Source organism: Polistes dominula, unplaced genomic scaffold, assembly GCF_049000335.1.
Source record: "Polistes dominula isolate Pdom_NZ unplaced genomic scaffold, Pdom_raw_medaka contig_373, whole genome shotgun sequence".
NCBI classification, from domain to species: Eukaryota; Metazoa; Arthropoda; class Insecta; order Hymenoptera; family Vespidae; genus Polistes; species Polistes dominula.
This window is the reverse complement of record NW_028300899.1, coordinates 1,325,803-1,342,338: the sequence shown is the minus strand read 5'-3', so window position 1 is coordinate 1,342,338 and position 16,536 is coordinate 1,325,803. Positions and strand designations below refer to the sequence as shown.

General features: G+C 30.8%; 2 protein-coding genes across 6 annotated transcripts in view; one reads left to right on the top strand and one right to left on the bottom strand.

The window, feature by feature from the left end:
* The first annotated feature begins 858 nt into the window (after positions 1 to 858).
* fat-spondin (extracellular matrix protein f-spondin) lies at positions 859 to 6,612 on the top strand. The gene is given in 13 exon segments (XM_015316340.2): positions 859 to 1,013; positions 3,044 to 3,245; positions 3,344 to 3,528; positions 3,689 to 3,880; positions 3,999 to 4,285; positions 4,375 to 4,579; positions 4,581 to 4,779; positions 4,864 to 5,035; positions 5,160 to 5,403; positions 5,477 to 5,660; positions 5,734 to 5,897; positions 5,989 to 6,162; positions 6,397 to 6,612. Coding segments are annotated over 12 exon segments (2,268 nt in total). The 5' UTR covers positions 859 to 1,013; positions 3,044 to 3,064; the 3' UTR covers positions 6,478 to 6,612.
* A 3,094-nt stretch (positions 6,613 to 9,706) lies between these two features.
* The window catches only part of Trpgamma (Transient receptor potential cation channel gamma), a 68,265-nt gene continuing 61,435 nt past the window's right edge, over positions 9,707 to 16,536 (bottom strand). The window contains exons 11-19 of one of the 5 annotated variants that reach the window (XM_089177993.1): positions 16,132 to 16,416; positions 15,860 to 15,993; positions 15,320 to 15,449; positions 15,044 to 15,239; positions 14,650 to 14,916; positions 14,364 to 14,589; positions 13,809 to 14,165; positions 13,230 to 13,709; positions 9,707 to 12,701 (exon numbers count right to left, since the gene is read on the bottom strand). In XM_089177993.1, the coding sequence (XP_089034119.1) occupies positions 12,535 to 12,701; positions 13,230 to 13,709; positions 13,809 to 14,165; positions 14,364 to 14,589; positions 14,650 to 14,916; positions 15,044 to 15,239; positions 15,320 to 15,449; positions 15,860 to 15,993; positions 16,132 to 16,416 (2,242 nt within the window). In that variant the 3' untranslated portion in view covers positions 9,707 to 12,534. Of the gene's footprint in view, positions 12,720 to 13,229; positions 13,710 to 13,808; positions 14,166 to 14,363; positions 14,590 to 14,649; positions 14,917 to 15,043; positions 15,240 to 15,319; positions 15,450 to 15,859; positions 15,994 to 16,131; positions 16,417 to 16,536 lie in introns of all 5 variants that reach the window. The other 4 variants (XM_089177994.1, XM_089177996.1, XM_089177997.1 and 1 more) reach the window with 4 other exon arrangements.

The following is a 16,536-nucleotide window of genomic DNA, read 5'->3' as shown; positions in this document are numbered from 1 at the left end:
CTCGCGTCTGCGTTCTCGATGTTCTCTCGTTACGCGAACGTTTGGCGCGAAATTTGAAACGATTCAAATTATACTCCATACGATTTATTCTTTTTTTGTGGCTAATTTTTGAAAAAAAAAAATATATATAATACACTTTTATGTACACCTTTATTTACACTTTTATTTTATCTCATTTTTTATTTGTTTATTATTGTAAAATGTAGTACAAAAATTGGTTGTTTTTTTTTGCTGAAATTTTATTAATATTTCGATTCTTAATCATTTTATTGGATCGATAAATCATCGAATAATGAATATAACAATTACGAATTATTTATTACAATTTATCAATGTTACGATTGCACAATATTCAACGAAGCATAATTATAAAAGACTAGTTTATTAAAGAATACTTATGAATATGGATATATAGTTTACAATTTTATATTATCTTCTTGAATGTGATTTTGCTTCAAGCAAGATATCACGACCTAAAACTGACCCTAACGAGTTGATAATATTTTTTAGATCACGTCACAGTGTAGTCTCTTGTTTATACGTTCATTATAATCCAATATTAATCGGATTCACATATGAGATCACCAATTTTTCTAATTATTAATTGCAAACTCTAATTAAATAAAATACAAATTATGAAAATTTAATTTCGATAAAAGAATACAAAAATTATGATTATTTTCTCAGAAATATTGTATTTTCTTTTTAATAATCGTACAATTTTTTTTTTTTTATTTAAAATTATTAGTACATACATACGGGATGTTTTAAAATGATTGAAAAAGTTGATAATGTTAAAAATGATGAACAATTTTGGTTATTGATATTTCAGTGGAGAAAATGATCGAGAGACGGAGATTTTTTGAATCGCGAGCGCTGACTTTCCCAGATCTCCGATAGCTCTCTTCTGCATCCAGTTAGTCATTCCGTTTAGTCGTGAACCATCCTTCTCTCGTTTCGCTTAAACGAACTCGTCTCGTTTTAAAACTCGTCGTGAGAGTACAGTCTGAAAGGTACGTACGGGTATGGTTTTTTTTTTTGTAAGAAAAAAAAAAAAAAGAATTCCAACTACTTATATGATCGATCGTGCAGTGGCGTAAAACGATTAACGTTCGAACGTTTAAAATCGTTTTTTTATTTAAAAACAAATCAAAATTCATTTGACAAATTACATTTTACAATTTTCAATTTTACACTTGTAAAATTATACTTGAGAATGAAAATAATAAAAAAAAAAAAAAAAAAGCAAAAATGATCAAAATCGAAACTACATTGATGTTCATTTTTCTCGGAGAAAGAATGAAATATTATTATAAGAAAATTGTCTATTCCCGCGTCACAATTTGTTATAGACATTAATCACTTGCGTAATCGTTTAGTTCAGACCGTTACCCGTTTCAATTTTGGCCCGGGGGGGGCTGTACACCCCGAAGCGATAGAAGTGTTTACACGTGAAAGGACGAGTACCATAAAAGAACCCAAGTTTCCAACGATTCCGTTAATTCGAGCTTGATTATTTCACGGTTTACATCTAACGACGAAATTTTAGCAGAAAACTTTCTTCTTTTTTTTCATCATCTTTCTCGTAAGTTAGTCTAAAGATATTTTTCTTAAATAATAAATAAACAAATATTTATCTCGACAAATGTTATCGATTCGTTTCAAATTAAAAATATAATAAAAAAAAAAAAGATAATATTAAATTACGAGTTACGTTGAACATAGCTAAATTCTCTTGAAAGAAAATTCGAAGAATTTTTCTCATTTTGTTTTTTTTTTTTTTTTTCTTAAGATCTATCGATCTAATTAAGAAAGAAACCACAAAGAAGAAAGTAAAATTAAATGAGACTAGATTACGAATAAAACGTTAAAAAAGTTGAGAAAACGAGGGTGAGATAACGCGCTGCTAGTCTTCGCTTATACACGTTCTTCTTTTTATGGATATAATTAACTACTTTAGATATTTTCCTTCGAACTAAAGCATGTCGCTAAAAAGAGACGAAAATGTCTAGAAAATGGTAGTTTTTTTTTTTTTTTTTTTTTTTTACAATGCGGAAAGTATTTTTCTCGTTAACATGGTAACGATTACGTACACCAGTTTATATACACTTAACACACAACAAATATAAAAATATTGATAATACGCAAAATACACAAATTCATTTTAACATACATAATTGATTCGCAATGAATTTTTTGTTGTTGTATTTTTCATTTATCTTCATTCATTAATTATAAATTCTTCATTAATTTATTAAATTAGTTGAAATAATTAAAATGTAAAACTCATTTGCGAGCATCGTCAATAAAGTTTTGCTATTTCCGGATTACGATATCGTGTTTTATCTCTTCTGTCTTCTTTCTCTTTTTCTCCATTCTCTCTTCTCCTATTCTATCTGCCTCTTTCTATCGGTCTATCCATCTGAAACTATCTCTCTCTCTCTCTCTCTCTCTCTTTATCCCCATATCTCGGCTTCTAGCGTTCTACAAACCCAAACCTACGTATGTTCGAAGTAACCGATCTCGAAAGTCGTTCTGACAAGATTGACTCTTGAAATCCCGACCTAGTTCCCAGATGTGCACGCATAATCGAATAATTCGAGTTGAAGTACATTACATTTATGACAATGACACTCGCCAACGCGTTTCATCTATTTTTCTTGCCAGTTCGAGTCTTCCATTATGATTAACGAACAAAAACACTCATATGCATATATTTTCCCAAACATAAACTCATACCTATGCGACAACATATTATTTATATATATATATATTAATTTCTTGTCAACAACAACAATATTCGTTGTTATTTTTAATATTTCTTTGCCTCCTGTCAATTATTATTAGGGAACAAATACATTCATAAACAATACATATTTACAAACTCATACATATTTATGTTATGTTTATGTTAAATAATTTCCATTATGATTAAGAAACAATGACACTTATATTTGTTTATGCTAAATTAATATTGAATCTTTTTCTATAAAACATGATTTCCAAGATATTGAAATTTTTTAAATAAATTTCCTGTCAACAGCAACAATAAGAAGATTCGAAGATGTTATTTTTTATATTGGTGGCGTTTTTCGCTACCATGACTCAAGCAGGATGTCCTATGAGGCCAACAACGGGACAAACTTCCGCTGGGAGAACACCCGGAGATGGTGGATATAGAATACTTATCAGTGGTACTTCCGATAAGTACATCCCTGATGCAGTGTACACCATTAGTCTCCGAGGTATAGAATAATATTTGATTTTTTTTTTGTTTTCTTAAAATAACACAAATTTTCTCATATTCATTGTTAAACGTGTAAATATTTATTTTCAATTTTAGGATCAAGAACGCACGAACGTCTTCAACAATTCACACGTTTTACACTTTCCGTGCATTCGCAGTACGCCCCAAACAATCCAACAGTTCGCGTAGGTTACTTTCAATTATTTTCCGACGCTCTGACAACTTTTAATGAGGATTGCATCAACACCATCTCGGAAGCTACGGATTATCCGAAATCTGAGGTAATTAAAATTTAATCTCTTCCGGATTTTTCTTATAAAACTTATTTATTTGTCCCTTTATAAGTTGGAGAAAATTAGAAAGATGAGTCTTTTAAAACTTGGCTTTTATCCAAACGATCCTTCTTTAGTAAGACAGTTAAACTTTTTGCCCTTGGAATAGATCCAAGTTATGTGGAAAGCACCACCGACTGGATCAGGCTGTGTCATCTTTACTGCTATGATCTTGGAAAATAATGTCAGGTGGTACGCCGAGGATGAAGGTCTGACAAAGACCTTCTGCGAAATGACTCCTAAAGAAGTTGAACAATTAAGCGATAATAAATGCTGTGCTTGCGACGAAGCTAAATATTCGGTAAGCAACATTTCATGAAAATATAAATATATACTGAACGTTTTATTTATTTCATTAACATATTTAATATAATACCTAAAAGCATATAAATAATTTATTAATAATTATATTTATAAAGCTTACCTTCGAAGGCATTTGGTCGAACCAAACACATCCTAAAGATTTTCCATCATCTGCATGGTTAACGCACTTCAGTGATTTGATCGGTGCATCTCATGAGACAGAGTTTTCATTTTGGGGTAGAGATCATATAGCTACAGATGGTTTTAGGCAACTAGCCGAATGGGGTTCAGCATCAGGTGTAGAAAATGAACTAAGAAGTCAAGCTACTAAATTGAGAACACTTATAAAGGCTGCTGGTCTTTGGTATCCCAATGTAAACACCAATACCAGTACGAGTTTTAGGCATGTTTTGATTATTATGATTAATCCTTGATTATCTTTCAATAAGATTAATTGTAATTTATTGATATATTTATTATATAATCAAACAGGGTAGACAGAAAACATCCTCTTCTTTCAATAGCTTCAATGTTCGGGCCCTCACCCGATTGGGTAGTTGGTGTAAGTAAATTAAATCTTTGTCAGAAGGATTGCACTTGGACAAAAAGTATGATAGTTGATCTTTATCCTTGGGATGCTGGCACGGATAATGGTATTTCTTACATGTCTCCAAATTCCGAGACAAAGCCGAGAGAAAAAAATGAAGCCAATTACGACCTCCTATCCGGAAGACCCTAGATCACCGTTCTACGATCCAACGGGTAGACCCATGCTTCCATTAGCAAGATTGTATCTCGACAGAGATAAAATCATTCAACGTGGTTGCGACGAAGAAATACTTCAACGACAAGTACAAGAATTAGAGGTTGCTGAAAATAACGAGGACACGTCCAAACGTACTTATCTAACATTTTACTTCTAATGAAAATCATTTAAATAAATAATAAAATATTTATGTCTATATTGTTTATATTATAAAGCCGAGTGTCAAACGACGGATTACTCGTCATGGTCGCCGTGTTCCGTAAGCTGTGGTAAAGGATTAAGAATGCGTACGAGGGAATACAGGATGCCAGAAAAGGCAAAGATGTTCAACTGTAACAGACAACTCGTTTCTAAGGAGATGTGTGTGGCTAATTTAGCCGAGTGTCCGTGAGTTGATGTTTAAACTTTTTATTTTTTATTTATTTTGAAGAATCTCGTTTGGCAACATAAGTAAGATTAATCTGACGATCACAAAAAGAATCATTACTTTGTGTCTTTTGAATTTTGTTAGAGGTGAAGAGGAAGATGATAATTATACTTTGTTAGTACCAAATAATAATGCTGTGTGCGAGACCACTGATTGGAGCGAATGGTCAGAATGTTCTTCTACGTGTGGTATTGGTATTAAAATGAAAACCAGAAAGTTCAAGGATCATATGGGCCGTAAATTTTGTCCTCTCGTTTCTCTGGTAGAAAAAGATAAATGTATGGGACCACCTTGTCTAACTACGGAAATAATCGATCCCGATTGTAAAGTACGTATTTTTTTCTTTCATTGGAATTTCTTTATAATTTCTTAATGTAAGTTATAAATAGAAACATGTGTAGGTTACTGAATGGTCAGATTGGTCACCTTGTAGTGCATCCTGTGGAAAAGGTGTTAAATTAAGAACGAGATTGTTATTAGTAGATCCAACGATGCAAGAACACTGTTCATCGCGTGTCGAATTGTTACAACAACGACATTGTCTTATTCAAGCTGATTGCACCTTTGATATGGCAACAGCGAAAGGTAATAAGAAAATTATCAAGTAAAACGGAAGAACGTTAATAATATTTAATCATAATTGTATGGTAATTCAAAGTGGTCTGTATGGAGAATGCTGATATCGGTCCTTGTAGAGGATATTTCAAAAGGTGGGCATTCGAGCCACGTAAATTAATGTGCGTACCATTCGGTTATGGCGGTTGTCGAGGTAACAGGAATAATTTCCTCACATTTGAAGAGTGCACTCAAACTTGTGATGTCGTAAGTAAACGATAATCAAAAAAAAAAAGAATTCAAATTTTCTTTTCAAATGTTTGAATATAATATCAAACGAGCTTGATTATATATTTAGGTTCGAGCTGTTCTATCTGGAGAAAATCCAAAGCAAACAGCAACAATTACTCAACCACGTGCCAATTTATCGAATTTGACACCTGTCGATTGTGAACTTTCTGAATGGTCTCCTTGGTCACCGTGCAGTGTCACTTGTGGTACAGGACGAGTTGTTAGTTATCGTACTATCAAGGTATAGTATTTAAATAATATGATAGTAATAGATTATTTGTGTTGATATTATGACAGTATACTAATTCCAAAAAATTTTTGCAAATTTTTCGTATTATTTAATTTATAATATATAGAAATATAATATAATTTTTTTTTTCAAATTTTTTAACTTAGTTCACTGTCATAATTATCGATACAATTAATAAAGAAAAAAAAAAATCATTGCTTTATATTTGTTTATATTTTTTAATAGCGCGAAGCTGAAAATGGTGGTCGAGCATGTCCGAAAAAATTGCAAAAACGATCTAGATGTCAATTGGCACCATGCAATTAAATAAAAAAAGATGAATTTAAAATAAAACATTATTAAGCGAAGAAATGATACAATTTCTAAGTCGTCTGAAATAAAATATTTTTATAAATGTAAGAAGAAATCTACGATGTGAAATAAAAAAGATCGTCGTGTGTATTTCTTTTCTTTTCTCTTTTCAGTTCTTTTCTTTTTTTTGTTTTTTTTGTAAACAACATGACAGGTATACAACACTCTGATGTATCAGAATAAACGATATTTTATTAGTGGTCATATTCGTACTGGTTGATCGATCCTTTTTTTACTTTTTCCATCAAAGTACGTTCGGAAATGATATATATTAATATTATATAATATAATCCAACAATATACATTTCTGTAATTCATATTGTCCATCAGATATTATTAGTATCTTTTTAATTTTTTTTTTTTTTTATTAATAATCAAATATCAAACAGAATGAATTGAAACAACACGTTAGAAGATGATTGAATTACTTCGTACGACAAATTTTTCTAGTACTTGTAAATGAATTTTTCATTTGAAAATGTTCCTATTGTATTAAACATGACGTGTTTTTTCTTTTTTTTTTTGACATTCATCACATAAAAATACATAAACATCGTTACCTATGGAATTGGCAATGATTATTAAATTATCAAACAAACGGAATAACAAAAAAAAAAACAGAATAAAATCATATTCTCTTATGAATATTTAAAAATGCGTTTACGAGTGGTAATAACTTCTAAAATTCTTTTATTTGCTTTCGTAGGTTCGATGAGACGCCTTTTAACAGATTTGTTGTTGTTTTTTTTTTTTTTGTCATCGATAATATTTTCATACGATGAGAGAGTACTGCATAATGTGTTTTTAAAAGCAATATTAAATAATACGAATTATGTTTAAAAAAAAAATGCACAAAGCGGATAAGTCTTACGCTTATTCGATCATTGTTTCTATATAATTACTTTTATCATGAATAAGGTGAAGAGGGGTTGTGGGAGTATTGAATGTGGATTGGGGGGGGGGGTGATACTTCCAAGATTAATATGTACATCCTATAAAATGTAAAATTTTCAATAAACTCCCTTTCTATATATAAAAGACGCCCCATCAACTTATCATCCTATCGATAATAATAATCGTTAGAAAATCGGACTATGCATTTCGTTTTGACTAGTACTGAAAATGATTTTTGTGAATTATTATCATTATCATTATCATTATCGTTAATTATTATTATTATTATTATTATTATTATTATTATTATTATTATTATTATTATTATTATTTGTTCTTGTATATATCTCTCCCATATTTTTTTTCTAAGTAAACCTAATGATAAAACGTTGGTTCCATTTCATAATCCTTTGGTTTAATTGCATATTATTCGACTGTTAGCACATGGATTTGCATGGGACACTGTGCGTTTGCATAAATTTTTCTTGCTTTAAATATAAAGCCCTTCTCTCGAATTAACAACGTTCATTATAATTCTGTACTTTTTTTTGTTTGTTTGTTTGTTTTGTTCATTTTTGCCATGTCGATATCTACGTTTCACATTTATGATATTAATCTCATATATATATATATATATAGTACATTTAGATGATGTAATTCTATTTTCAGATCTGTTCAGACCAGAAAGGAGATAAAGATGAAATTGAAATAAAGATGAGAGGAAAATTTGTCAAATAAGTACGAGATTATGCTTTTAACGTTAATGTTTTATTAAGTTTTCGTCTTTTTGTTTTTTTTTGTTAGAATCGATCTCTCCTTTTGTGGTCCTGACAGTTCTGATTAATAATTAAATAATTAATACTTATCATAATTACTTAAATACACGTAATATCTATGGTATGGTAAGAGAATTTTCATTTTAGGCCACTACTAGTCTTTCTATTCTACAACGAGCTACTACTCTTCTTTGGTCGTAACTTCACATATTTTCTTTTTTTTTTTTTTTCCCCCATATTTCGATAAAACAATAAATTTCGACAGAATTTTTGTACAATAATAATTAGGAAAAATTAATTCTTAATCCTAATCATAATCTCCAGATTTTTGTTCAACGTTTCAGATCATTTATTATAATCCATTATATGATAATTTACCGACATTTACAACTTTCTCTACGGACGGTAAACTTAAAAATATATATATATTTTATTATTTTTCTTTGTTAATTATTAAAGGATAAAAAAAAAAAAATTAAAAATTAAAACGTAAAATTATCATCATGCAATATGGAGTTGAATTGAAAAATATTACTTTTATTTATTCGTATTTGTATGTAATAAGAATAAGAAAGTATAATTGATGATAGATTATTTTACTATTATGAAATACAAAAATTAGGAGAATATGATATTATCAAATTAATAAGAAAATAATTTACATTTTTTTTTCTCTACTAATGAAAATAAATTGAGATTTAAAAAAAAAAAAAAATCAAATCTTGAGTATTCGTCGTTTATATATAAATTACACGCCTGTATCTGTGTTGTTCGTGTGTTTCACAAAAATATCATGTAATTTAAGTTATTTAATTAATAACAATTATCTTTTTACGAGTCACGAACATTATTATTATTATTATTATTATTATTATTATTATTAATATTATTATTTTATTTATTGATATAATTAAGACGCGCGTACATGCGTTTAGTATTTTGTAATGATGTCAAATATCAAAAAATGTACATTCGATCGAACGATTTTTTTTAGAATCTAGACATGTAATTTATATATACGTAAGTATATATATACACACACACACATACACATTAAAAAAAAAAAAACAGAAACAAAAAAACTCGATGATATTTGCAAAAAATTCTCTTAAAAATACGAGAGATCGGTATGATTAGAAATCGTTTTCTTGCTTATTTATACTTAATGGTTTAAAAATGAAAAATTGACTATTACAAGCTACAATTGTTACTAAATTGCACACACGTTACAGACACCTTTTTGCACCTACTACACGATCTTAAATAACAATCTTAAGTGGGTGAATGGGAACAAGGGTTGAAGGCAGGGAGGAAGGGAGTTTACGAGGGAGGTTTGTTAAAGGTATGGATTTTGATTGGATTATAAGTTTTCAACGCGATTGAAATATTTTTTAATGAATGATACGTATATAATATATATATATATATATATATTAGAAAAGAAATTCATCATTGGAATTTCTGTATTTTCTTGAAATATCAAAAAGTCTGTTACCGTATGAACTTTTCGTTCGTTTTTGTTTTTTTTTTTTTTTTTGGATGATAATAACAACATCCGAATACAATTATAGACTAGATCGTAAATATAATAATAGTTGTTTTAAGAGTTTTAACTCGTTAATTACAATTTCATTTCTGTTTCTTTTTTCTTTTTATCATCATCATCATCATCATCATCATCATCTTCTTCTTCTTCTTCTTTTCTTTCAAATCATTTTAAAAAGTATTTTCTCGTTTAACGTTTAAAATATGATATTAAAACGAAATACACATTATTCTTTTTTCGATATATTTTTTCACCAACTTTTCTCTCTCTCTCTCTCTCTCTTTTTTATTCTTGTTCTTTTTTCTTTATATATAATTTTGGTTTTATTTCTTTTTTTGTTTTGTTTTACATCTCGTTATTGAATGAAATCTTAAAACGATCATAGGCGCGCGCATCGAAAAAAGATGGAAGATCGAGAGATATAAAATTGTCTGAGAGACTGAAAGATGATATAACATTTTTATTTAAATTAATAACTGTTCTTCTTCTTCTTCTTCTTTTTATTTTTATTTTTCTTCTTCTTTTTATTCTTCTTCGTTACGTTTTTGACTATGATTAATGTAATACTATATTAGCAAGTTAATTAAAACATATTTATACGATTCTCATTTCTGACTAGAGTTGTGACTAGACTAATTCGCGCCGACCCACGTGCCACTTCCATTCTGGCAGTAGTAGTAGTAGTAATAATAGTAATAATTAATAGTAGTAGTAGTAGTAGTAGTAGTAGTAGTAATAGTAATAATAGTAATAGTAGTAGTTGTAATAGTAGTAATAGTTGTTTTAATAGTAAAGTTTCACTTTTAACTTCGCACTCATCTGAAAGAGTGAGCAGCGATTTGTGACAAAAATCGATTTTGTTTTTTTTTCGAATTCGTATCCAATGATTTTTGTAATATATTTGTACCTATGACAACTCGTGAAAAACAATTCTTCGATAATACGGACGGTTTTCTATAAGGATACCGATGATCATCTTATTTTTTGTTTTTTTTTTATCAGCTAAGTGATTTGAGATATTTTTTTTTGTATAAAATATCTAATAACAGTAATGGTAAACTCGATTGTTTTTTTTCTTCATCAAATTTTTCATTTAAATCGATATTTGCGAATATTAAATAAACAAAAAAAAAAGATTTGGATATTATCTAATGTATTAGTACAGGGATCCGGCAACCTTTTGAATCGGAAGAGCCAAAAATTACAATTTAATTCAATTTCAAAGTTTTCAAGAGCCATCAAATTTTTTCTTGCTAACATATAAATTGTACTCGCATAAATAAAGTTTTTTGATTAAAAAAAAAAAAAAAAAAAACTAATGTATTTATTCATCAGTGCCTAATCCTCATTAATCGATTCTGAATCGATTATTCAGAAGAGTCGCAGTTTTACATTCAAAGAGCCGCATGTGGCTCGCGAGCCGCACAGGTTGCCGACCCCTGTATTAATACAATGTTTTCTTTCTATTTGTAATACTAAACTAACTTTCACGAGAAAATTAATGATTAATTGATTTATTTAATCAAATAAATTGCAAATAAACATTATCCTATTTCATTTTGATTTGTTATTTTGTTGTTATTATAGATTAATTATAAAAAAAAAAACAAATTAAACTAAAGAACGTGATTTTACCTTTAAAATCATTCATTACAAATACTCGATTAACGTTTAATAAATAAACAATTTTTAAATATAATTCATCAAAAGAATAAAAAAAAAAATTCACTATCACTGGCCTAAGATATTTAAACAAAAACTTTCTCTCTAATACGGAATCCTTGAGAAAAATAATTTGATTAAAAAATAATAAAAATTATGATAAACTAATACCTATGTATGATAAAATTTAAATAAAAATAAAAGAGAGAGAGAGAGAGAGAGAGAGAGAGAGAAAACAAAACAAAAAAATTATGATTTTTGGTCGATGCAGAGTTAGGCACGGGGTAACAGTAATTTATTTATAACAACACTATCAACAATTCACTATCACACTATTTCCACGCGAACACTGTGAGAATATTCTCACAGATGAATGAAATTCGCGAGTGGTCATTGGTACAAGAAATCGATTAACGAGTATATCGTAAGTTCGTCAGGGGTTTTTTTTTGTCAACGAAAGTTTGACTTTCGTTCGAAGGGGAAGAGGGATTTTTTTTATTTCCGAAAGGGTCGACGACATACACATCTTCTTATCAATTTGGTTTCTTTTGTTTCTATTTGACAATCATTTCTATCTTTTTTTTTCTCTTTTTTTTTCTTTACCTTTTTTCTCTTTTTATATTCTTTTTATTTATTTATTTATTTATTTATACGTTTGTTCGTTTGTTTCGTGCGAATTTTTTTTACGCGGTTCACCGACGACACAATTAATAATAATTGGCAAAGGCGCGTCGTCGTCATTAATAAAAAAGGCATCATTGTGTGTGTGTGCGTCTGCCGATAGAGCATCGACGAGAGGTCGATTTGTTGTTACTGCTGTTGTTGTTGAATTTTTTTTTATTCCTTTTCTATTTTTTTTTTTTTATTTTATCTCTTTCTAGTTCTTCTTTGATTTCTTTTCTTTGTCTATTTTTTTTCTTTTCTTATTTTTATTTTTATTTTATTTTTTTTGCGATATTATTAGATATTTTTATCGAACATCAAAATAAATCGGCGCAAAATTATAATCGATTATCATTCGTCGTTCGAATTTTCGTCGTATTCGAACATGTTAAATTCCGCATTGGATTCTAGCGTTGATTGTTTTCTAATCACCGAGGCTCGTCATCGATCGGTTCGATGACGGGGCCGTACTCAGAGCCAACCAGCTGACACGTCATGTCCGGAGATCGGTTCGATGCCAGGAAGTCGTTGAAGTTGCGTAGCCGAACCATTTGTCTTTACCGTCATTGAAATCGCTCCGCTTGCTATCATGCTCTCTTCCGTGGTCGATGGTGTCAATGGTACAGCGCTAACCACCCCTAACAAATCATATTTATCTTTTTTGCGAAATCAATTTGTGTCTTTGTTATATTATAATATCCGAAAAATCACTCGTCATGATTGCTTATTTTTACATTTAAATTTAAAAAAGAAATAAATAAATAATTAAAGTTTTTACGGTTAAGAAAAAAGTTGTATTTCGAATTGTATGAAATATTTGTTCATATATATACTGATTTATATATTATATATTCAAATATATATATATGAACATTCCTAAACCCTTTTGCTTTTAACGACATGTAGAGATTACTTATGAAGAACCTACTCATATAAGGTTCGTATCATGCGTATCAGTATAGTATTGAAATATTTCTTGCAAAAAATCGTTATCTACTTTTTCCATAAAGTCAAGTATTATTTGATGACATTTTTATTATTACTGGCGTAATTGTTTTTTGTTTTTTTCTTTTTGTACGAATTAGCTAGTAAGAAATGTACTTACTTACGAAGAAACGAGCGATTATTCGAATAGTTGAAAATAACATACATAAAGAAGAACTAACTTTGCTGTTCGGTAACACTCGTAATTTCAGCGGTATCCAAGCTTGGTTGTTGACTCTGTGTGACTTCGTGTCGTCTCGGTGGTATCGCTTGAGAACCGAGTTCCGGACCTCTGGTAGGCACGCTGCTAGCTCGTTGCAATTGTTTCTTCGATACTTTTGACATAAGAATCGAAGTGATGGGTTGAGTTGTACTTTCCATCGTATTTGAATTGGTGCTCGTCATAGTTGGCGTCGATACTCTCGATGCTGAGAACTTTTTTCGTTTTTTAGTTAAAGCAGAAACTATAGCGATACGACTAAAACCATGATGACTTTCCGTCGGATGATGGGAATGATGACTATGATGAGCATGGTGGTGTCTATGAACCTCCTGACTTCGTTGAATTTCCAAAGATGACTTTGAATCTGTAGAACCTTCCGATCTTGAGCCACCATCTTCTGATGCGGGTGAATAAACGGAATCCTCTGAACGAGATCTACCTAATGAACAAATAGTCTCTCGACGTTTGACCTTTCATTCGAACGTGATGAAATATATCATAATCTATATTACGTTGGTGAATGATAAAAATATCTTACCAATAAATTTCTTCGAAACTTTGTGAGCTTTCGCAGCTTCGATCAAAGTATCCCAACGTTTTTTCTTCGAGCTACTTCTAACACCACGACTTTGTCTACACGCATTACTATGATGCAAACTTTTTTTCGGCATAGTACCTAAACCAAATATCTCGCTTCTAGTAGAACCGTAAATCTCGTGATGAGAATTTTCCTGTTGTTGTTCTTTCCAAGAAGCGATCAATTCCGCGACCGGTTCTAACAAAGTAGAACTACTACCGGGTTGAGGGGCTATATTAAATCCTTTCATCAAGCGTCGTTCCTTCTGTCGATTCTTCTTACCTCCCGCACCTATGGACAGCTCTTTAAGGCTACCGTCTGTATCGGGGCAAACAGAAAAGAAAAAGTGGAACGTGCTCAAAAAAGGAGCTAACTAATCGTGAAACACAACGAAAACACTCAAATCAACAAATACAACACTAACAAATGTAACATTGGATGGTGGAATATAAATCAAGGAAAACAAAAAAAAAAACAAATACAAGCAATTAACCATCTTCCCTAAAAATGTCTCACCAGTTCCAGTACCACTAGCAGTCGATGTGTTCATGCCAGAATTTTTCAGAATTTCAATAATCTCACAACGAAACGCACTTATGTCCTGTTTGATCTCGTTAACGTCGTCCTCGGTTACACCTTCGTTTTCAGCTTTTCTTTGTTCAACGGTTACGTATCGTCTAACCAAATTTCTCATAATACTTTGATAACGAAAATCACGTTGGGAAGCTTGCTTCGCTTTTTTCTGAAATAAAAGTGTTTCACGTCGAATGAGGAATCGGTTCCCCGATCATTGTTTTGTTACCTCGATAACATCACTCGACGATTCCCTTTGAAGAGATCCTACGATGATATCGTATATAGTACAAATTTTTACCCTGATAGTTCGCATGTGTTCCTTTTTGGCGGCTCTACTATGACCGCAGAGTTTCCGATAAATCCACAGGCCAACGTACCAAGCGCTCTTTGGTGTAGGAATGATATTGAATGGCGGTGGTACTGTTCCACCTTCTTCAAAATAACTGATCCAAAGTTTGCTCCTGGCGAACTTCCATTCTACGTCAGCGCGTTCCTGATACGATTTTTCATGTTCATTCGTCAAATCATCGATCGATCGATCGTTAAACGTATTGTCTTAAACTCACTTTATTGATTAAACTCGATTAATATTTCAATATGAAAATGTTGATCATACTTACGGATATTAACTGATAGGAATGATTCATCATGGCGATGAGAAGATTGAGAAGTACGACGATATTGATTACCGAATATGTGCCGAACATTAACATACCCCAGAATCTCGTAAACACTTTAATACCATCCAATTCGAAACTTTCGAGATCTACCAATCCGAAAACAGCCCAGAATAGCGTTTGAGTGGTCTCGAATAAACTGCCAGCATTTTCCAAGTTCTTAATTAATGAAATAGTACTTAAAATCTTTCATTTAAATGAATATTGTTTAATACGTACTTGGCGAATCGTCGCCAAACTACACAAGCGTTTGAATCTGTGGTTACGTTTGCGTTTAATGAATGCGGCATCGCTGATGGACATCTTTTTTTTTCCATATCGGCATAATACCATAAAAGTTGATTCAAACCTATTCGAATAAAACGAATAGAAAGAGACAATTTTGAACAAAAAATGTATGAGTATAATTGGGAACTGACCTGAGGACCCAGGAGTCTTTAAAAACATAGTTGATTATTGTGCTCAAGAAAAGAATTATTATATTCGTTTGGTTACAATCGGTAATTATATTTATTTGAATGAATTGACGTTATCTTTAATTGAGATATTTAACTCTTTGATTGTTATGGAATGCATATTGATTTCTTTTTCGGTCACCAAACTTTGCGATTAAAGTGGTCAGTTCCCAATACAACGCGATATACATTTATGCGTGTGTGTGTGGGTGTGAGTGTACAAAGTAAGTAATGTATCTACATATATTATAACCGATATCTTTCGACGTTTCTTGAAAAGAATTGGCATATGTTTCATACTCACCGCAAGAAAAAGCAAACAATACTAAGACGTAGAGAAAGAAGAATTTCATGATATCCATGACCATTCTTGATAAAGAAACTTGAAGTGGACCGAGATGGGGATTTACAGAAAATATGTAGACGAGTTTTAAAGAACTGCAAGGAAGAATAAATAAATACAAATGCATTAAACATATTGTTTTTTATCAATCAACATCTATATCACCACAAATATGTGGTATAATATGATAACTCGTTAAATATTAAATCATTACTTGTACAATAATAAATTACCTAAAAATGTTGGCGGCTGAAAATAAGCCTTCAGATATTAGCATTGGATCCCAGGTGTCCCACTGTTCTCGTTGTAATTCTACTTGAAAACCTGGTTCCTGGGCTTCATTTTCTTTTTGTACCCTGTAATACGCGACGACTCTAAGTGCCACCGTGGCAACATACAAAGAGTTCGTCACAAAATCGATCACGTTCCACATATCGTTAGCGTATTCCTTCAAACCGACGTCCCAAAGTTGTTTAACCTCTGACCAAATTAATCCGGAGACCCATGCTAATATGAACCTAAAATCAATCGAACGATGATAATGATTTTACGTAATTTAAATTTATCTCGAAAATGAAAAGAAAATATCATGTGGGCAGAGATCACACGTGTTAGAAGTGAAATTTTCGAAAAACTAA